General features: G+C 35.3%; 1 protein-coding gene across 6 annotated transcripts in view; it reads right to left on the bottom strand.

The window, feature by feature from the left end:
- KIAA1958 (KIAA1958 ortholog) overlaps positions 1-23,252 on the bottom strand; it is a 284,958-nt gene that overhangs the window by 79,610 nt on the left and 182,096 nt on the right. For 2 of the 6 annotated variants that reach the window (XM_077142176.1, XM_077142165.1), the window contains exon 3: positions 538-12,856. The exons of 3 other annotated variants lie outside the window; for them this stretch is intronic. In XM_077142176.1, the coding sequence (XP_076998291.1) occupies positions 11,811-12,856 (1,046 nt within the window). In that variant the 3' untranslated portion in view covers positions 538-11,810. Of the gene's footprint in view, positions 1-537; positions 12,857-23,252 lie in introns of those variants that run through there. One more of the 6 variants, XM_077142212.1, reaches the window with a different exon arrangement.

The raw sequence follows: 23,252 nt of genomic DNA, 5'->3' as shown, positions 1-23,252 counted from the left end.
TTTAAAAAGTTATAAAATACTAAACATAGTTTGATTACAATTTTTGAAATATATTTATGCTTGGAAAAATTCGCAAACACCAAAATGCTAAAAAGGAGTTATCTATGTGTAACAAAATTCCTGTGGATTTTATTTCCTATTTTACATTTATTAGCATTTGCCAAATTACTCACAATGTATATTTATTATCTTAGTATTTTTAAAACATTATCAATTTTAATAAAACAAATGCTGGTCTTACTTCCATTTTCAAAACTACAGTTCAGTCTGAAAATGTTTTCCATCAAATTCAGTGTATATTCTTAAAAAGATCTTTTGAGGTCATATAACATCAATATTAGTTATTTTATACATAATAGCCATTTTAGTCACCTGAAATTCTCTTGGAAAAAATGATTATGAAGAAACAAATTAAAAATAAATAGCACTTTTTAAAGAAAACATTTTCTAATTCATAGGCTTAATATTATTCAATTTTAAAAATATTATTGAATTTGAAATATATTTTCCCTTTCCAGAGAAGTCAAATTTGCCACATTTAAATGTTTAACCTACAAACATATTTAAAGATAAGTTCTTTGTTTCTTAAAGTACTTAGAAAAAAGCTATAACTATAAATTAATTTTAATTAAAATTTAAAGAACTCTGATAGGAAAAACAACAAGTGGTTGTTTTTATTTGGAATATTCAGCTTTTTATGAGCAGAGACATTGGTGGATTATTCATAGACACGAAAAAATATATCAGTATTTCTGCAAAATAATGGCACATGAAAGAGAACATCATATTTTCTAGTATTTGAACCCACTTTTCTCAATTAAATAATTTTAGTGACACAAGAAAGATGCCCAAAATTAACCAACGTAATTATTTTGATCATTCCTGTTCTGTATAAAAAAACATTGTCTAATGTGCTAAAATGCACATCAATGGCACTAGAGGAAGCCTGGAATCTGCATCTATTTCACTTGGTATAACTTTGTACCTATTTAAAAAGTTATCATTCAAGGACATAAGGAGAAATGGTTAATAGAGTTTCAGACAGACTGATAGCGAGTGCACTGTTTGCAGTGAAGCTTTTTGCTCCATTAACAGGGTTTTCTAGCCTGGGTTGTGGGATGCATAAGACTAATTCAGCTCGAGATGCTTTACTAAAGGGTGTTCTCTACCCTATGATGAGGTGTGCTGTGTCTGAGCAGCCACGTGCATAAACGAATGCTTTCCATCTCCAGTGTGGTTAAAAACGTCACTGAACATGGGGTATTTTGCTCAGCAGAATTAGTGTCCACATGAAAAGAATTCTGTTTCACAATGTGGTTTAACTTTTTTAAAAAACTATTTGTTGTAACTCTAAAAATCAGTCAACTTTGCAGAAAACCATTTATTAAATGAAGACTGATTATTATACCCAAATACAGACAAAATACTGTGACTAAAGCATGCTCTTATTAGAGACATCATTGATGATTGTTAGCTGATTTTATTGGATTGTTTTCCTTACTTCTGTAAGTTTTAGGCTATACCAATAAATACTAAAAACAAAGAAAATCACACTACAGTAGAAGCAAACATTATACACACAATGGAATTAACTACTAGGACATAAAACTGGATTTTTATTTAGAGCACAAGTACACAGACAAATCTGAAGCAAAAACAGTGAGCTGTTAAAGATGAAAACATCTTAGTGTAAGAGATCAGTGAGCAGCAAAATAAAAATGAAACCTGTAGTATACACTTATTAACAAAAAAAATTCTACCATATTATTACAAACGCCAACCGGCAGAGGACTAACTGACCAAGAGTATCACAGTCACACATTAATGTATTAACAGAATTTTCCCTCTGTTTTAATTCACTTTTCTTTCCTTCACAAGTTATAACTGTAGCAGCTTAAGAGTTTTTAAATATGATTTAGAGTGAAACAGGCACACATGTGCTTTTTTTTCATTTAAATCAGTTAAGTCAAGTGGCTGGAAAATATATCAACAATGACAATGATCAAATAGGAGTAAAGATAACCGCATCCTCACAGAACAGTATTATATTATTTAATACAATTTCTTCTAAGTATTATTAATAGTGTTTATTATATTTCTAAACAGATGCCTGACCTTAAATTACACTGACTGAATTGATAAATCTGACTTTTTATTTCCAATGAACTTCTAAGTGGTAAATGCAACCTTAAAAACATTCTTGTAAGTTATAAGAACAATGGAAGACCTTATTTTAAAGCTAAATACAGTATCCACTCTACAAAACCACAAAAGTTCTTCATTTAACTGGCGAGTGAGTCATACATAATGATTTTGTTGAATTCAAAATGTTTCTATTCATTCTCTTACCAGTGCATTGTTTGCAGTGAAGCTTTTTGCTCCATTAACAGGGTTTTCTGGCCTGGGTTGTGGGACACATAAGACTAATTCAGCTTGAGATGCTTTCAGGCCAATGGGGTTACAGTTACATTTTCAGATTACAAAGTAAAAGTTATAAATATTGCTTACCATGGGGCTATATAATCTGGTACATAGGATGTCTAACTTTAGTAGTGAAAAACAGTATTTAAAGTCATAGGGGAAACAATCTATAAATTAGAAACCTAACAAATACCTGTGTGTGTATATCTATATATAAATTATTTGATTTAAAAATTGCTCTAGGCTTAAAGGCCTCAGGAGAGACATACAAAATTTCTGGAAGACCCAGAGGGGAAAAATAAATCCAAGAGCAGGATTCAAACAAATGTGCCCACTGCTGTCTAATAAAAATTGTTATATCTTGCCATAATCTTTGGTGCCCAAAATATAAAAGGAATTCTAGGTACAAAGGTAATGTTTGAAAACCCCCAATGCAGGAATCAAGATATACTTCTGTGTGACTTTAGAGCCACCAGACAAAGGAGAACTTTAGGATATACAAAATTGAATTTCTTTTTATTGCTTTAGCACCTCATTGAGGGGCAAATGTTTAAAGCATGTTCTGAAGAAAAGGCTCCCAGTTAAAATCTGCCTCTTTTCCTCTTTTTCTTTAAGCAAAGAAGGGGCAGAAAGCCTTGATAAATTAGTTTTAATATTCTTAGAATTAAATCAGCAATTTCAGCAGCAGTGTCCCCAAATACAGCATTGGCTGACGCTTTGTATCTGACAGTCACACAAAAAGCCTCTACATAATTCAGGAGATTATCCCCTTATTTAAAAAAATCTTGTAATTATAAACCCACTGAACAGACATAATGGAAACCCTGCCCTAAGTGAGGAGTTTTGGCATGTTGGTGTAAAAGCAGTCTTCTTTTCTTAATATTTTATTACTGTTTTGCCCCATTTTAAAAGTAGCAATTGTATAAAATATAATGAGATTTCTTCCATGTTCAATTTTAACAAAGTATTGTAGAATTAATCTGTTGAAACAATTTTTACTCTACTTGCAGTCGAGAATTGCTTAGGCAAGATGGAAATGTCAGGAACCAAAGTAAAAAGAGGTGGGCATAAATATGCTAAATAAGTCTATGAAAATACTGAATTTAAACGTAAGTAATTGGTCAGTGGTTAGAATGCCCACCTTTCATGCCGGAGACAGGGTTCAATCCCTGGACTATGCACTCAAAAAAAAAAAAAAGTAATTGGGAACTCTGGCGTTTCAATGGTCCCTTATAAATAACATAAAATTACATAAATGTATTTGAAACAATAAGCTATGATAACCAAAAATAATTTATGTTCCTCATAGTCCTTTGTTATTACACCATGCAGTCTCAAAATACGCAGATCAAGGGAAATTATACTGCTACATCTGATATTCTATTGGGTTCTATTGTTCTAGTATTAGAAAAAACAAATTCTAGCAGGAGAGAACTGGAAAAGGTCAGAATTCTTGCTTGCTCTTTTTGCAACATTTCCCTTTCAAAGATTTGGGGAAAATGTGGAAGAAAAGGTGACCTTGCTGGAATTACATACATGAAACAAGATCATGAGTTTGGCATCACTTGACAACTGCAGCAATATTTCCTTCTGTAGAGGCCACCGAATATTGGCTCAAAATTTTAAACAACTAAGTACACATACTTTTGCAAGTCACACATACCAATGTTGACTGGCACATTGTCAACTGTTAGCACAGTTTTTCAGTCTAACTACAATAAGTGACAGCAGCAATGGTGAACATTTCCACATAAACATCACAAACACGCTTATGAAAAAGTACCTACAACATGCAAAATCTCAACAATGACATTACTGAATAGTACACAATGCATAGAAATTGTAATGGTTTTTGGCAAGATGTTTTTTTGTAACAAATGCTTTATAAAACAAAAGTTCTTTTGTTATAAATGCTATTTAAAAACCTGTAATATAATGGACTTTATAAAAGTTCAGTTAGACAAAGTTAATTTGAGTGGATTAATACTAAATGTGGACCTGCTACTTCAGTACAAACAATTAAAAATTAATTTCTAGTGGAATTATACTATGTATTTGATTTATAAAATGTTAAGAATCACAGAAAGTAATCAGGCATAAAAATTACTAAAATAAAGTATACACAATTACTGTTAGGTTTCTATATTGCTGATGCATTCCTAATTTTACTTACCACAGACACATAACTTATGCCAAAGGATTTTTGGCTTTTATTGAAATAATGTATAATGGTAAGAATGTTCTCTAATTTCAGTGTAATCCAAAGAATATTAAAAATCTAACAATTCAGCATTCCATAAAAGACAAATAATTCCACCATACTTTTCTTAACACCCCAGAATTTGAACTTTTCTCTTCAACAATGATATGGTAAATATAATTTGTAAATTAAAAGTTTGTGAAAATTTTAATATTTATGCTTGACCTCCCTTTCAGAAGAATAAGCAAGGCAATATGAGAGATACTTTTCAAATTTATATACTTCTCTATCTCCCTATTAGGTCCATCCTATTTTCTTTCCCCTTATGATCTCTAAATATATTCATTTCAGAAACATCCTAATTACGCTGATAGAAACTTGAAAAAAAAACATAAGGATATGTCACAAACCTACAAGTATGATTTTTTTTTAATTGTATAAATTTTCTATAGATTGAAAAAGTATATGTAGACTGCATTCAAAACTAATAGATGCTGTGAAGGTAGATATTCAAATGAATACCAAATTAAAGAAAAAGTTACTTTTTAATTCATAATCTTTAAGTGGAATTCGTATACTTTAAAATCATACTCTATAATTGAAACTAAATATTAACGGGGTAGGCTGAGACATGTTCGCTAAAATAATAAGGGAAATGATTACCTTTAGAGATTGGCCTATGAAATTTCAAAGGGTGAAACTGCTAAAATTAAGATACAACTTACATCATAAAAAGTGAAAAGCCATATGCAGAAATTGCCTATTTGGAAACCAACTCCTAATAGAGAGAACGCTGACTGAGGGTTTAAAAAACAATTTTAATTTTAGAAACAGGAGTAAGAGTCCCTATCTATTGCAGTGGAAATGGAAGGTTGTTTTCCTCCCGACACTATGGACCAGAAGCTGGAGCAGCTGTTCCAGTCCTGTTCTGCCCCTAGCCAGGGTGTGCTCCTAGGCATTCATTTTACTCCCTCTGGGGCCCAGTTTCTTCTGTGAAAATAGGAGTGGATTAGCTCAGACATTTCCAATCTTATTTTCCGCCTCATCACACCTGAAGGATGTGTAATAAATAGTGGCTCATTTATTCTGTTGAGTCTTAAAATAGGAAGGTGGGGAAACACCGGGAATACAAGAATCTCTGGGACTTTGGGCTTGGGGGTTTTGTCCCCTTGTCTCAGAGCACATGTTGACTCCTGTGCTTCACAGCACAGAAAATCACTGGACTAGATGATCTTTCGGGGCCTTTCCAGGTCTAGACTCTATGATTATAATTCAATAAAGGTGATGGTTTAAATGAAAGCCGATTTAATTAATATTCTAATTAATTAAGTACTCTAATGAGTATTCTGGCCTAATTAATATTCTGATTCTAAATAAAAAAAAGTGATGGTTTACATAAAAATTCAATTAAAATGTTTTAATGCAACTTTTAAAAAAAAAATCCGGACTTCAATGCCAAATCAGGGCTTTCCCTCAGCTTTGGCAGACCCTATTGGTCAATCTGTAACTAGGCTGGACCATAAGAAATTTTAAATAATAGTTTCTATTTTCTGTTTAGGAAATGAAACCAGCACTGTTGGCAGTTTATCAGTATCATCCCTGTACACTTCTCTACATCATTAGAAATACACCAACTAGACAATACAATGAGGATCACATATGCAGTGTTAATTTCTTTGTCCTCATTCTATTCTGTGGCACAGATTTCTAAAATCATCCTAGCTTCATGACTCTGCCTTATGAAAAGTTATGCATTCACATCACCTCAGCCAGATCCAAGTGGGGGAAGGAAAAAGAAAACAAAAAAAAACAATGGCAGATGTCTTCACCAATGGTTTCTTTATAAGTAACTATCTGTGTGCATCACATCATATGGCAGATGTGCAGAGAAGAAATTCTATTTGGGAAAAATGTATTGAAGTGATTGAGAGAGAACTTGTTAATTCTTTAATATTTGTAACTTTTTTCTCATGGATGAACCTTTAAAAAAGTATCTCTTCTATGATAATTTATCATACATAATTTTCTCCCAAGGCTTGGAAATTTATTTATTTTATCGCATGACACAGAAATTCTATTTACAGATGCTAAGTTTAACAACTTTATTTTGGCTAAAAAATAAAGATCAAACTACACCTTCCTTATAAAGAAGGAAAACAAGTTAAAACACAGCTGATTGAAATCAGTAGTGTCTGTCTCATATGAAACTGTGGAACTAGGAAAAATCTGAACTGGTTTTATAGCCTAACTACAAGTCTGGGAATCATAAGGACAATATATTTTTCCCAACAGCTTTCCGTTACAACACTCACGATTTGTTAAAAACAGTAAAGCTCTCCATGAAACACTGTAAATCTGTTGGCACCAAACTCAGGTGAGACAAACTCTCTGGTAGACTAGCAACCAATATTCATGTATCTGGTCAATGGCAGTATTTGCTTCTGGGCTTAAAAAGTGTCCCTTCTACCTAGAACTCCCTTCCCTGTCTGAATTACAAGGACTCCTCTTGAAACTGAGTTTTTGGTTCTAAGGCAAAAACAAACGAGAACCACTTAAATATATACATGAACATGCTTACCTCCATGACAAAGCTAAGCATTATTTAAACAGTGACACAAACACTTCTGCTCTTCTGTCATGGCCAGGGACATACACATGCTGCTTAATGACCCAGGTCAAAAAATAACCCCATAGTACTGGGACCCGAATAACGTGCTAACCGGGATGGCAACGACCCCAGTCGAGCTGCAGATGAATGAATATTGATGATTTCACTTAATTTATAACTGACCACATCAGTCTTCAGAAGTACAACAAATCATCATGAGAAACAAATAGCTACAGCAGAAAAGCACAGTGCTGACTAGAACCTGGCTTGAGTTTCATATCCTGATGCTCTTATGTTTTAATTGTCATGGGAATAATCCATTTGACTTTGGATTTCCTCATTGATACAAGAGAAATAATGATAATCACCTCATAGGGTTATTGTAAGAATTATGTAAAACAACTTATGGAAGCAGCACAATGGCACATGGTAAACGCTCAACAAATGGTAGTTACTTAGGCAAATTTGTACATTGTTAGGCATGTGTGCACCTATGGGAACACAATAGATAGTGTAGAGATGATTTTGCCTTCTTAGTGATTTTAAAACAGTAATAAGAGTCTTCCCCAAGGAAGATTCTCCATAAAACTCTCAAAGTAGTCTTATGTATTCTGCAGCAAGACAATATAATTAATGAATTAATAATGGCTAATTGCATGTGTACGAACTATTTGGAAAACGATGCAAAATAGTATTACCCAAGTTTTTCGCTGGACTCTCAAAAATAAAATGGAAATTCTATTATAATATCTTTTATAAATTCTTTGAGAGCAGGGACTATCTTACACATTGCTGTACTTCTTTCACTGTGAGTGCTCAGTACATATTTGCTGATGTGACTGAACTTTCCTCTCATTTGATTTCACGGCATCTGAACCTATACCATTTGATTTAGATTAATTAATACTATGAAAGGTTAACAATGATCTAACTGAAAAACTAAAGACCTGTTTATGCTAGAAAACTTCAGAGTATTCTTTAGTAGATCTGGAAGTGATTTAACAAAGGGAAAAATATCGTATGTATTATAAAATGATAAATATTTGTATATTTATGACTCATATTCAGAACAGCCCTATTAACCATGGTAACAAATGGAATCTTAAGTATAAGCTGTCCTGGATAAACATCCTGTATCTCTTAACCTTTCTCAAACATTACAGTTAAAAACAAAACAAAACAAAACAAAAACCTGTTAACATCTATGTGTTCAGGTTTTCCATAACCATTCACTCACATGAATATAAAAGAAAGATCAAATTAAACAGCTCTACCATCCAAAGGATGACAGATGGGTTCAGTATTTTTGTTGCAGACAATGCAAAAACCTCCATGTCAGGGGTGCTGGAAAATTTCTTGTATGACATTACATTGATCTTAAATTGTAAACTCTGCAATATGGTTTTACTGGTTGGCTATGCACGAACTATGGGATTGCCAGGGAAAGAAGTTCATTCTGTTTTTCCACTGGATTTTTGCTAATGCATATATACAATTCTAGCATCTATCTCTGCCATAGTGTGAACATGATTTTTTAAAAAGTTAAAATTACAAATAATAAAAATGGCATCTGCCATTAGTATGTCTTCAGTATTGTTTAGATAAAAACACAAAATTTAGAGGTAGTTGCAGATAATTTTTCATAATTTAATTAACTCAAAGAGACACTATAATTTCAGTAGGCTTCTACCAAGCCATTCTTCAGAAAGCAGTCTTGCGAATCTAAATGTAACAACGTTCCTATTTGGTTTAAATTATCACAGAAAAATAGAAATAAAAATGAGTAATTCACATTCTCAGCTTAATTGTATTTTGTTTAAAGAAAACAATAGGATTAAGCAGGAGATATATCATTTGAGTACCTCACAAAACATACATAGGGTTTAGAATTTTCAAGTTCTGCAAACTGCCTTTCTTCCACAAAACAAACTTACTTTGCTGTCAAAAGCATATTAAGAATCTAGAAAATATGTCAGCCAAAATAAAATCAACAAATACACTTTTAGTGTTTTACAGAAACTTTTTTTTTAAACATGAGAGCTGTAACTCATGTAAAAATAACCTGTTTAAAAAAAGAGTTCTTTAAGTAGGGCATCTTGGGCATTTATAGACTGGTTACAGAATAAGGAGAACAGGAAGTTTTTATGAAGAGAACTGGGAGAAAGCAGCCCTGTGACTCAAAATGAATGGAAGGGGTGGGGGGTGGGGTAGAGGACAGCAGCCACCATGAAAGATCACTCAACATTTCTTTTGGTCCTTAGACAGCCTTAAGAAAGGGGGAGACAACATGTCCCCCTCTGTTAAATCACTGGAAACTAATTACTAAGTTGGTACTGAGGAAGGAGGATAGAAAAAACTCTGGAGTCCAACGGCAGATAGTATCCATTTCTTTAGCTCTACTCTAATGTACCTGTCTTGATCTCATTGTAAGATGGAGGTATCTTACCTTCATTTCAGAGCTGTTAAAAGGATTACAGATAATGTATATAGAAATAAACATATATGTATTAAAACGTGTCTGGAGAATCGTTTACCAAAATGTTAGCAGCTATCTTTGGCTTTCAGATTTATGAGTACTGATTTTTTGTCTTTATGCCTCACTGTATTTTCTAATTTTCTTACAGTTAGTAAATATTATATTGATAATAGATCTAAGTCACTTGGAACAGTGCTCACATACACCTGGGCTCAAAAATGGCAGCTATTATTATTAATGCAAAAAAAAAATAAAGTAAGATATCATCCCCTCAGCACACCTTCTGACCTTTCTTCGTGTTAACTGGACATATAAATGGATGCTTCTCTATGAAGGAAAGTCATGACTATGAAGTTACAATGTCCATGGCACATTTCACACTCTAGCCAAATGAAAGGTCATAGCTTAGAGGGACAGGTCTTCATGTGTTTATGATTAGTGTTAGAAAGGGCTGCCCAGCCTTGGGAAATCTTGGCTAATGTGATGATTCTGTAAAGCAAATCAGAATAAAATTTGTAGGTCTTACATTAAATTAACACAGAAAGTATCACCTACCTTCCTAGCTAGCATGAATTATGCATAGACTTGAGGAACAAATACCTCTCAACAGAAACCCCATATCCAACAAGGGAATTAAGATTTGGGGTTTCTGTGTATTAACGTTCACAAAGAAGAGAAAACTAGCTCAGCTTTATTTTAATTCTAAAATCTAAATTTACCTTACTTTTGAAATATTTTAACTGATAACTCCCTGCAGGCTTCAAAACTTAAAAAGAAAGACCTTGGAAAAAAACACCACAATCACCAAAATACTTACAGGCTAAAACAGATAAATGTATTTAGATTTACTGCCTAAGAAACTTCGCACATTTTCAAGAATCCTGTGAATTCAGTTAAATCTAGTTACAAAATGTCGTTACTTAAAATAAGTATCAATGTTTCTATAATATCAACTACAGAGTCAAATAAACTCCTAGGGAAAAGAGACCAAAGTTTAATGCTTATATAAAAATAATTCAGGGGTGTTGCACAGGTGGTTCAGGGGTAGAATGTTCACCTTCCATGGGGGTGAGACCTGGGTTCAATTACTGGACTATGTACTCCCCCCCCCCAAAAAAAAAATTCAGGGGATTTGAGCCTTGAAGAGGATGAGGTTTTTGTTGTCTGCACTAATGCTTTTAGATTTTTAGCAACACTTTCCCATTCTCTACCTTCTTTGTGCTGGAATATACAGTCTAATGCTTGGAAACTATTCAAAGCTTTGGCACTTTTAAATTTCTTGTAAATCTGATAAACTTCATTAACATTGAATTCTTAGGGAACAACAAAGCATTTTGTTGATGATCCAGGTTCAAGCACAACAGTAAAATTGAGTTACGTAATAGTCTTTTTGCCACAATATTAAATTTTGCATATTTAAAAATTAAATATCTCAAAATGATTGACAACTTTATTCCTTCCTCCTCCCCACTCCCTCCCAAAAGAAAAGGTGTTAGCTAAAAACATTGGATTTTTATATACTGCAAAAAATGAGGCACAGGAGCTAAAATTCTAATTTTTTTTTTTTTTATGTATGGATACAATTTGCTGTCAGGCTTTTGTTAACACTTTCATGTTCTGGATCTGACTGAATACAATTTTGTGTAAGCAAATAAAGTTAGTGGTGTTGCCTCCTGATTAATATAGAACTGAAAAAATTAAAAAAAAAAAATAAAGCCATTATTTAGTAGACTAAAAATCAGAGGTGGGAAGAAAAGCAGGAGGCGAGGACACAGTGTCTACGATGACCCTTGATTTCCTTTTTGACAGTTAAAAAAAAAAAAAGGAATTGTGCTGCCTGAGAACTAATATTGTCTTATAAAGTCTGTAACAGTAATCATATGTAATCACCCAAAAGTACATTTGTTTTAAACCTATAAATACTATGTTAAGTAATACTAAACTATTTGCATCGGCTTATTTGTAAAAAGAAAAATAAATTATATATTTATATCTTTATAAAGTTAATTAACACTGAGGACAGAGGAAAGGGAATGAGAAGTAGTGTATAATCATAGTTTCTCTAGACACAATAACCAAATCGGGGTCTTGTTCAAGCCACCTGGTCAAGCAGTGTCTGAGGAAGAGTCATAGGAGGCAGAGACGATAAAATTGCCGCTGTTGGAGTGGCCAGCCCCTGGCTGAGCAGCCTGCTGGCTCAGGTTGTTACAGATAAGCACCAGCTGGTTGCTCTGGGCCTCGGACAAGGTGCTGCAGCTCTGATAGACACTGAAGTTGGTTTTCCTGCCAGGGATGTTGCCCTTCTCACACATGGTCTTCACCATCTTGGCCAGTTTGTTCTTGCCAAGGGCCTGGCAGTTGTACCAGTGCAGAGCCGCCAAGTTCACGACCGGCTTGATGGACAAGTAGAAAGGGGCATCCTCATAGCGCATGGCAGGAGGCCGTCGCTGCGCATACTCCTTGTAGTCCTGGACCGGACAGGTCTGAGGGGCATGCTGGGTGGCGTACACGCGGGAGTCTGCCCCACCCCTCTTGGTTTTGGCGTTCAGGTCACCAGTGTCTTGACCCATCCACTCCAAGTACTCCAGGCCTGTTTCTGTTACCCGGAGCCGGATGTCACCCCATTTCAAGGTAGATCCATGGAAGCCCGTGCAGTGCCCAAAAGCTTTCGTGTTGTTGAGCCAGACGAGGTTGAGCAGACCCTCGGGGTTATAACGGCTTAGCAGTCCTCTCTTCCTCAGAATGAGCTCATCCGCGAAGGTGAGCTTCATGGACTTGTGCGGCTTATTTCCTTTTCCTTTGCAGCGGAGTTCAATTTGCTTCTGTTTCAGGGCCTCTTGGGAACGTTTGAATTCCTTGTCCCTGGTGATACTGTAGCCATACCTGTGCTCTTTCAAGTACCGCTCAAGCCCACACTGGTAATTGGCCAAGCTGTTGGGTTCATATTCAGACCCATCCTTCTGCCTGGCATCAACAAAGAAAGAGGCAAGGTATGCATCCAACTCTTTGCAAGGGATGACATAAATCTCTCTTGTTTCCGAAGGATACTTGGAGATGAGGAACTCACGGAAATTGCGGAGCGCGGTTTGCGTGCTCCGGATGGTTTTCTCGTTCTGCTCCCTGCTGAGCTCAGCTGCTCTTTCATCCTGGTCTGCAACAAATTGGGGAGGGAGGGATAGAGAGGGTGTTGATGAGTTCAGACAATGTATTTTCTACTCTGAAATAAAGTTTCCTTTTAAAAAATGAAAAGGGAAAGAAGGAATCGATTTTAGAGAGATCACTGAAAAGCATTATTTACATTCCTGCTACACTGTAATAGCCAACTTCAGTTTCACAAATGATGTATAACACAAGAACATGGCCCATAACAAGCAAAATGAGTTTCTCCTGTCATTGGCACATAATTTAGTGCACAGAGATTTGGAAAGAGTGAGATTAGAGAAGACTTCGTTTTAGGAAAAAGTAAGAAAAGTGTAATATTTATCCTACTGCAGTGTTCAAGGGCCCCATTAGAACTGACAAACTCATTCTGAAGCATTTCATTTGTGAAACCAGAGGTTGTGCTGGTTCCATTTTATTGAATTAAATGAAAATATCTGTAGTTGTTATTTTAAAACATCACTGGAGATTTATATTTTAAAATTACTAAACAGTTCAATTATGGTAGCTAATTCAACATTTACTTTTCTAGAGCAATTCAGGTAAACACAGTTTATAAATATTTCATTATAATTACAGGGCAGTTTGTAATAAGTGATAAAAATATTTGGTATTTTGGTGGGTAATGAAAATAAAACGTCATAGCTCTAAAGGACAGCACAATGAAATCTGAACTACTTATTCTATTCAAGATGTAAAGAAATGGGATTTGTCTCCTGTATAAATCTTTTTATTTTATTAATTTTTTACATTCTGCCACCAAGGACCTGAGTGTCCCTTTCCATTATGAAGCACCCATGATTAAGTAATGCTACTCTAGGCAGTGGTCTTCACACTTTGTGCTTAAAGATCACTCAAGATGCTCAATCAAAATGTAGATTCCCAGGTGGTAGATCTAGGAATCTGCATTATAAGCGCACGCTGAGGTTAAAAGAACACACTCTGAGAAACAAAATTCTATATCCCATGCAGAAATAGTGTAAACACCTTTCCATTTCACTTAATTTTTTATAATGATTAATTTTAGTGATATTTAAATTTCATTTCAATATCATTTAAATTTGGGATCATCACATTTACAATGACAGACCTGAAAATATTTTGTCTAGAAAAGGTATAGCAGGAAAAAAAAAAACTTCACCATTATGTTGGACACGATCTGTATGAAACTCAAAAACAAAACCTGAAAGTAAAATTATACAACAGAACACTAGACTATGCTATTTATTGTTGAGAGTCAAACATAAGAAGTTAATTAAAAACATAAAAATGAAATTTCTGATCCTAAAGCATAAGGTATAAGAATTCTGTTTATCCCAATTATTTTAGTTCAGAACACTTTAGATTAATCTGTAAGGTTGCTCAGTGGAAGTCTTTGTAATTATCACATACAACAAAAAATTTTCTAATAAACTGAATTTTATTCACAGAACACAATCTGTATTATTGTACACACTTATGAACAACCATGTTATTTTTAAATGACAATTTTAAGGTTTAACTGCCAATATCCACATAACTTTATATAATGAAATAAACTAAAATTCATTAAACTAATTAGATTATTTGTTATAGACACATTCTTGAGAGATTTCCAAAATTCCAATATACGAAAGTATATTTTATGCTTCAGTACACTTAACTTTGAGTCATACTATTTTCTTTTGTTGAGATTGTTTATATGTCAACCACAAAGATGTATATCTTTCTATCAAAAAGGTGGAAGCTGCAGGTTGTATTGTACTATTTACAGGAACACCAATTGGTCCAGCACACTTGTTTATTCTGGCAACTTCGTCAGATATCTATCAGAGTAGTTTTCAAACTGAGGTACATGAAGACTTCTCAAGAAATACACATTCACAAATAATTTTAGGGAAAAAATTTCCAGTTCCTCGACTTCCATATGAAGTCTTTCCTAAAATTTAACTGCCTAAGATGAAGACAGAGTTTGCACTTGTTCTTGTCCCTAATCTACTATGGTTTACACTCTTGAGGTATAAAATACTTTGGGGACGCAAACAAAATTTATAAGTCAATGACTAAACCAATAGGGCTTCCTGTCCTTCTCTATCTTTTACATATTTCTGATATAACTGAAATTTGCCATTAGAAACAGGGTATTAGGGTCTGAATTGGGTGTTCTAGATATAAACAGGGGGTGTGGTATAGGTCAATGATGGATTCTTTTAACTAGAACTGAAATATTTTGCAGGACTACCAAACTGTTCAAGATAATGTCGATAAACACATGGCTTTAAATTGTATTCATTTCTTTCAGATTCAGTGTGCATTATTCAAAAGGAGCTTAATGAGTACAATCAAATCATATAATGAAATACTGATTCTAGTTAGTCAATCCCCATCTTTAAAAAATTCGTTTGATAAGATTCAATACCTTCTATTTCCTTTTCTCATTTATTTTTATTCCTTTATTTTTTGGTTTAGGGGTTTATTTCAAGATGACATGAGGTGTTCTAATTCCTTTTTACAAAGATAAACTGATTAAAAACTTAGGATGAAAACCTTTGGATGTCAGTTTAAATATAAGCAAGGGGTATAGAGAGTTTTTCAAAATTCTTTTTTAAACAGTATATGAGCAAAAAAGTTTCAGTCCATTGGACTTTAAGCCGCATTAGTCAGCATGCTGCCGGGGGGAATTGGTGCGGACTAACACCATGGGATCCAGAGCCCTCCAATGCTTCGCTGCGGAAGTGGGTGCTCCTCCACAACCGCATCTCCTCCACGTCCACATCTCCTCCACCTTTCTGAGCACCATGCGACAGTCAATGGACTAGCACATCGGCACTGCTTCACTTCATCCCTCCTTTCTATTAGGCATCAATCTTAGTTAAGAAGTAGCCATTCCACGTCAGGAAAAATAAAACTAAAGAAAAATATTAAGCTGTCATATCCCTTCCTAATGCCACACAGAGTGCCGTAAGGGGGGAAATGGTACAGAGGTCCTCATGCATTTTGCATGAATAGGGTAAGGAAATGGCTGTAAAGTCAAGTAAGAGTAATAATGTAACAAAATAACAAAATCAAACAAGACAGAGGAAGCTCAATAATAAAATGTGGAACTGCAACAATCACCTCGCATTTATCCCTAGTTTGAGAAAATTTTCAGATCCACTTCCTTTTTAAAAACTTTTTATTAGGTATAACATACACACAATAGGGTAGACTAGCCATAAGTGCATGGGATTAATTTTCGCAAATTGAACACACCTTGTCCAATCAAGAAAACATCCCAGAAGCCTTCCTCATGTCCTCTTCCTCCAGCCACTACCTCCCACCAAGAATAATCACTGTCTTGATTTCAAACATCATAAATTCATTTGGCCTATTACTGCAACTTATCTGAATGAAATATTAGAGGATGACCTCTTTCGGGTCAGGCTTCTTCTACTCAAGATGATATTTGTGAGTTTCATGCATACTGCTGCATGCAGTAGCAAACTTTTGATCCTCATTATTATATAAGACTCATCGTGTGAATAATCACAATTTATTCTTCCACTCTAATGGACATTTGGGTAGTTTTCAAATATTTCCAATAGAAATACTATGAATATTCTAGTATTTGTCTTTTGGTGATCATGTAGATGCATTACTACTGCATGTATACTTGCACATATGAGTAAAATTGCTGGGTTACAGGAGTTCCTATGTTCAACTCTAACAACCACTGACAACCAACTTACCCCAAGTAGCTATATCAATTTACTATCGCCACCATGAGTATGTGAGAGTTCAGACTGCTCCATAACTTTGGCAACCCTAAGTAATGTCAGCCTTTTTTTATTTTAGTCATTCTGGTGGGTTCATAGGAGTACTGCACTGTGATTTTAATTTTCATTTCCATGAAGTTAAATGCCTCTTCAAACGTTATTGCCCATGTGAATATTGTCTTTTGTGAAATGCCTGTTCAAGTCTTTCACCCAGTTTTCTATTCTGTAGTCTGCCTTTTTCTTACTGTTTGTAGGAGTTTCAATGTATTCTGGATATGAGTCTTTAACAGGTAAATGTGTTGCAAATATCTTCTACTATTCTGTGGCATGCTTTTCCACTCTTTTTTTTTTAATGTTTTTTTAATTGTAAAATAGAAAAAATATATAAAGCAAAGAAAGAAAAATTAACAATTATCAAAGCATACCTCAACAAGTAGTTACAGAACAGATCCGAGTTTGTCATGGGATACCATTTCAACATCTCAGATTTTTCTTTTTTGCTGTTCCAAAACACTGGAGGCTAGAAGGATTATTAATATAGTGATTCAGAAGCCATATTTGTTATACCTCCTCCTTTTCCTTTGATCCTTCTCAAGATCTATTGGGAGAATAATAGATCTATGTTTCCTCTCATCTCTCAAGAGACTTTGCCAAAACTTTTTAATTATGTGCTCAACATACTCCAGGATAAATCCAGTTATTACATTCAGTTATACAGAATTACAAGTCCTCATTCCCATTTTGGGCTCCATATGTTTGGGTTGTTCAAGTGAGCTATTCAAACAGGTTGAGTTAGAGTATGTGCTACAGAAAATTTAGGTTTTGGACAACATAAACCTCTCTTCCCTTGGTCTCACTGGGTAAGTGAAGTTCTAAAACACAATGTCCTCCTTACCCCGTATTCTGATTTACCTTCGTCCCAACCCAATCTGCTTCATTCTTATCTCTAATTGAAGCCTGATTTTTTTTTTCCCATTTGTTGTATGTGACAATGCTGACTTTCAGACCTGCAGAACTCCTACTCTGAGTCTTAGCTGTTGCACAGGAACCCAAAGTACTTCTCCTTTAACTCTCTAAATCTATATAGGTCTTTGGGAAATGCCTGTTCTGACTCTCTCATGTTGAGAAGGGATGACCACAGTAAAGGATAGAGGGATGAAATTAATTGATAATCTTTGACAGGCTGATCCTTCTGAATTTCAGGATATATCTGACCTAGGAAAACTCTGGGAATTATATGTTCCAAGAAGGCAAACCTACTGCATGAAGCCTTTACAGAGCCTCAGTTCGAGCCCTAGGCGTTCCTAAGAGTCAACAGGAGTGATGTTGGTTGGGGGTTAGCAAACCATGGCAACTAGCACTATGTAACTGAAGCTTGCATAAGAGTCACTTACAGAACAGCCTCGACTCTATTTGATCTCTCTTAGCCACTAATGCCTTATTTTATTACCCATCTTTTCCCCCTGCTGCTCTAGAAGGCATTGTGGATCCCATGATGTCAGGACCAGACTCATCCCAGAGAGTGATGCCCATGATGTCAGGGAGATATTCACCCAATCTTTTCATATTCTTAAAAGTGTCTTTTTTTTTTTTGAAGTGTCTTTTGATAAACCAGAGTTCTTTTTCTTTTTTTCCCACGCTGTATGGTGGAGGTTACATTTCATTCTTTTTCCCTGTGACCATCCCATTATTGCAGTACCATTTGTTGGGGAAAAAAATTTTTTTGGTGGTGGGGGTGGGGAGTGCAGAGGTCAGATACTGAAACCAGGTCTCCCGCATGTCAGGGGAGAATTCTACCACTGAACTACCTACCCTTGCACGACCCTGAACAAGAGTTCTTAATCTTAATATATCCATATATTTTTCAATTTTTTCTCTATGATTCATGTTTTTGCATCCCATTTAAGAAATCTTACCTATTCCAAAATCAAAAAGATATATTTTCTTCCTAAGTTTTACATTAGAGATCTGCCTTCCACCTAGAATTGATTTTCTTAACGTTATGAGATAGGAATAAGATTCTTTTTTTCAATATGGATCATGATACATATTTGATTTGTAATTATTAAAATCTGAAAAGGCAATACAAACATATGTAACAACATCAAAAGCTACAAAAGGGTATAGAATAAAAATTTATCTCCCTCCCATTCCTTCTCATTCTCACGAAGTTTCCTTATGCATACCAACCAATGTTATTAACTTATTGGGTATAATTTGGGGGAATATCTATGCGCAGTCTTTTCTTTTTTTCTTAAACTTTTCTTATTGTATAGTATAACATATATTCAAAGCAAAGAAATAAAAAAGCAATAGCTTTCAAAGCACTCTTCAAAAATGGTTACAGGATAGATCCCAGAGTTTATCATGGGCTACCATACGATCCTCTCATATTTTTTCTTCTAGCTGCTCCAGAATATAGGAGGCTAGGGGGCTTAAATACTTTTTTATCATTACAATTGACATTTTTTTCTTCTTTTTTTGTGAACAATAACATATATACAAAAAAACTATAAATTTCCAAGCACAGCACCACTATCAGTTGTAGAACATATTTCAGACTTTGACATGGGTTACAATTTCACAATTTTAGGTTTTTACTTCTAGCTGCTCTAAAATACTGGAGACTAAAAAGAGTTATCAATTTAATGATTCAGCATTCATATTCATTTGTCAAGTCCTATCTTCTATATATAATTCCACCATCACCTTTGATCTTTCTATAGCTCTCTTTGGGGTTGTTTGGGCTATAGCGATTCTAAATTTTTGATGCTGGAAGGATCCGTCACTAATACGGGATAGGGAGATGGAATTATCTGACGTTCTGGAGAGGGTGGGCTAGGTTTCAGGACTTATTTGGACCAGGGACCCATCTGGAGGTAGTAGGTTTCTGTCAAGTTACTCTAGTGCCTGGAACCCTTGTGGAATCTTATAAATTGCCCTAGGTGTTCTTTAGGATTGGCTGGAATAGTCCTTGTTGGGGGTTGGCAAGTTAAGATAGGTAGCAATGACTACCTGAAGCTTATGTGAAAGCAACCTCCAGAGTAGCTTCTCAACTCTTTCTGCCACTGATAATTAACTACACTTCTTTTCCCCCATTTGGTCAGGATGTAATTGTTGATCCCATGGTGCCACATGTGGATTCATCCTTGGGAGTACTTTTCCACATCTCCAAGGAGACTTTCACTCCCGGATGTGATGTTCCACATAGAGGGGAGGGCAATGATTTCACTTGCAGAGTGGGTTTAGAGAGAATGAGGCCACACCTGAGCAGCAACAGAGGTCCCCCATAAGTAACTCTTAAGCATGCCTATAGGTAGGCTAAGCTTCTATGCTACCTACATAAGCTTCACAAGAGTAAGCCTCATGATCGAGGGCCTGGCCTATTGACTTGGGTGTCCCCAAAGTTTGACACAGTATCAGGGGATTCCCTGATGGTAAGGTTTAATAGTTCCACAGTCTTTTTCCCCCCCCTCAGGGGACTTTCCCAATACTTTTTGATTATCTGATTAATAGACTCTAGGATGTTTCCAGGCATTACAATATCTATACAGCATTAAAGGACCTCTTTCTCATTCTGTACTCCTTGTGTTTTAGTTGTTCAAATGAGCTCTATACAGGTAGGTTGAATTAGATTATGCACTTTAGAAAACTTCAGTTCCAGATCAAACAAACGTTTTTTCCATTGGTATCAAAGAGTATGTGTGGTTCTAAAATACAGACACTGTCTTCTTTACCCTATGTTCCGAATTATTTTAACCCCAATCTGTTCAGCTTCATTCTTATCTCTAAATATCAGGTTATATATATAAAACAGCCTCTCAAAATCCAGAAATAATAATTACCACTCAGACTTAATGTGTCTGCTCTAAAAGCTTACGATCTACGCCTCTGTTTTCTTATAAGCATTTTCTAAAGGTGACCATACCATTGTTGTTTTTCTGTTTATGGCTTATTTTGTCCCACCAAATGTCTCATATGTTCATTCACATCATTGCATGCCTCACGACATTGTTCCTTTTTGTAACAGCACAGCCTTTGTTCATAAGTACACACCATCATTTGCCATTCTACTTTTCCATCAGTGCATTCTTCAGCCACCTGAATTCATCAGGCATCATGTAAAGGGCCCAAAGTTCACAGTCCATCAACATTCTCAATTTTAGACAATTTCATTGTTCCCAAAAGACAGAAAAACAATAAACACACCCTCACCAAATAGGAGATCTAAACCTCCTTTTAACTCTTGCCCCTCACCCCATTATTTACCTCTGCTATTGCTGTGGTAGTGTTGATGGTTACCTTTTGAACATCGCTCATAGCATGCAATAGCAGTTTTCCCCCCTGTACCCTGGACTTAAAACTCTTTATACAAGAATCATATCTTTGAAGTAATTCTTCAAGAACACATTCATATTTCTAATGTGAGTCACTGGGACACATAGGTCTATACAACCCCTTTCAATATTCTTCATTTTCAATATGGTAATATTACTTATAGACCCACTAGAGAATCACCTTCACTCCTATCTCTTTCCTTACGTTGGAGTTCAACCTCATAAGCTAACGGTTCACCCATCTCTAGCTTCTATGTATCTCTAAGTCCCCTGTATTCTGTATTATAAGTCTCTGATTACCTTTATGCTGGTCACAAAGTGGCATCATATAGTATCTGTCGTTTTGTGTCTGGATAATTTCGCTCAGTGTTATGTCCTCAAGGCTCATCCATCTTGTCATGTACTTCAGGACGTTTTTTTGTCTTACTGTTGCATAATAATCCATCGTATGTATATACCACATTTTATTGATCCACAATCCACTTGTCTGTTGATGGGCATTTGGTTGTTTCCATCGTTTGGAGATTGTGAATAATGCTACTACGAACATCAGCGTCCAAATGTCTGTTTGTGTTGTTGCTTTCAGCTCTTCTGGATATATACCAAGTAGTGCTACTCCTGGTCATAGGGCAGCTCGATATTTAGTTTCCTAAGGAACCGCCAAACAGTCCTCCTGCACCATTGTACATTCCCACTAGCAGTGCATTAGTGTCCCAGTTTCTCCACATCCTCTTCAACATTTGTAGTTTCCTGATTGTTTAACAGCAGCCATTCTTACAGGTGTGAGGTGGTATCTCATTGTAGTCTTGATCTGCATTTTCCTTACAATGAAATGAACATCTCTTCGTGTGCTTTTGAGCATTTCGTATTTGCTCTTCAGAAAAATGCCTATTTATGTTTAGCCCATTTTATAATTGGATTGCTTGTTCTACTGTTGTTGAGTTGTATGATTTCTTCGTATATACAGGAAATCAAACCTTCGTCTGATATGTGATTTCCAAATATTTCCTCCCATTGAGTTGGCTGCCTCTTCACCCTTTTGAGGTGCAGAAGCATTTGATTTTGAGGAGTTCCCATTTACCTATTTTTTCTTTTGTTGCTTGGGCTTTGGGTGTAAAGTTTAGGAAGCTACCTCCCATTACTAGGTCTTGAAGATGTTTCTCTACATTTTCTTCTAGAAGCTTTATGGTGCTATATTTAGGTGTTTGATCCACTTTATGTTCATTTTCGTGTAGGATGCAAGATAGGGGTCCTCTTCCATTCTCTTGGCTATTGATATCCAGTTCTTCCATGCCCAATTATTGAAAAGACTATTTTGTCTCAGTACAGAGGATTTGGGGACCTTGTCAAAAATCAGTTGACCACACATTTGGTGGTCTATTTCTGCACTCTCAGTTCTATCCATTGGTCAATGCTTCTGTCTTTGTGCCAGTATCAGGGAGTGTTAATCCTCCCATTTCGTTCTTCTTTTTTAGGATGCTTTTAGCTATCAGGGTCTCTTTTCCTTCCAGATGAATTTGGTAGTTAGCTTTTCCAAATCTTCAAAGTAGGTTATTGAAATTTTGACTGGTACTGTGTTGAATCTGTAGATCAATTTGGGGAGAATTGACATCTCATTCAGCCTTCCTATTCATGAGCAGGGAATGTCTTTACACCTATTTAGATCTCCTTTGATTTCTTTTAACAATGTTACATAGTTTTCTGTGTACAAGTCCTTTATATCCCTAGTTAAGTTCATTCTTACATATTTCATTCTTTCAGTTGCTATTTAGAGTGGAATTTTTTCCTCAATTGACTCCTCAGCTAGGTCATTGCTTGCGTATACAAATGTTACTGATTTTTGCACATTAATTTTATATCCTGCTACCTTGCTGAATTTATTAGCTCAAGTAACTTTGCTGTAGATTTCTCAGGATCTTCAAAGTATAGTATCATATCAAAGTATAGTATCATATCAAAACTCAATAATGCGAGTTTTACTTCTTCCTTTCCAATTTGGATGCCTTTTATTTCTTTGTCCTGCCTGATTGCTCTAACTAGAACTTATAGCACAATGCTGAATAATAGTGGTTAGTTTGCTGTTCTTCCTCAAGTTTCTCCAGGTGTGCTGATAAGTCCTCGATTTCTGCTCTTTCTTATTTTTTAATATAGGGATTTAGGGAAATAAATTTCCCTCTCAGCACAGCCTTTTCCACATCCCATAAGTTCTGATGAGTTGTATTCTCATTTTCATTCATCTCCAGATAGCTACTGATTTCTCTAGCAATATCTTCTTTGACCCACTGGTTATTTAAGAGTGTGCTATTTAATCTCCATG

The sequence above is a fragment of the Tamandua tetradactyla genome, chromosome 2 (assembly GCF_023851605.1).
Source record: "Tamandua tetradactyla isolate mTamTet1 chromosome 2, mTamTet1.pri, whole genome shotgun sequence".
Taxonomy (NCBI): domain Eukaryota; kingdom Metazoa; phylum Chordata; class Mammalia; order Pilosa; family Myrmecophagidae; genus Tamandua; species Tamandua tetradactyla.
This window is presented reverse-complemented; position numbering and strand designations above follow the sequence as displayed.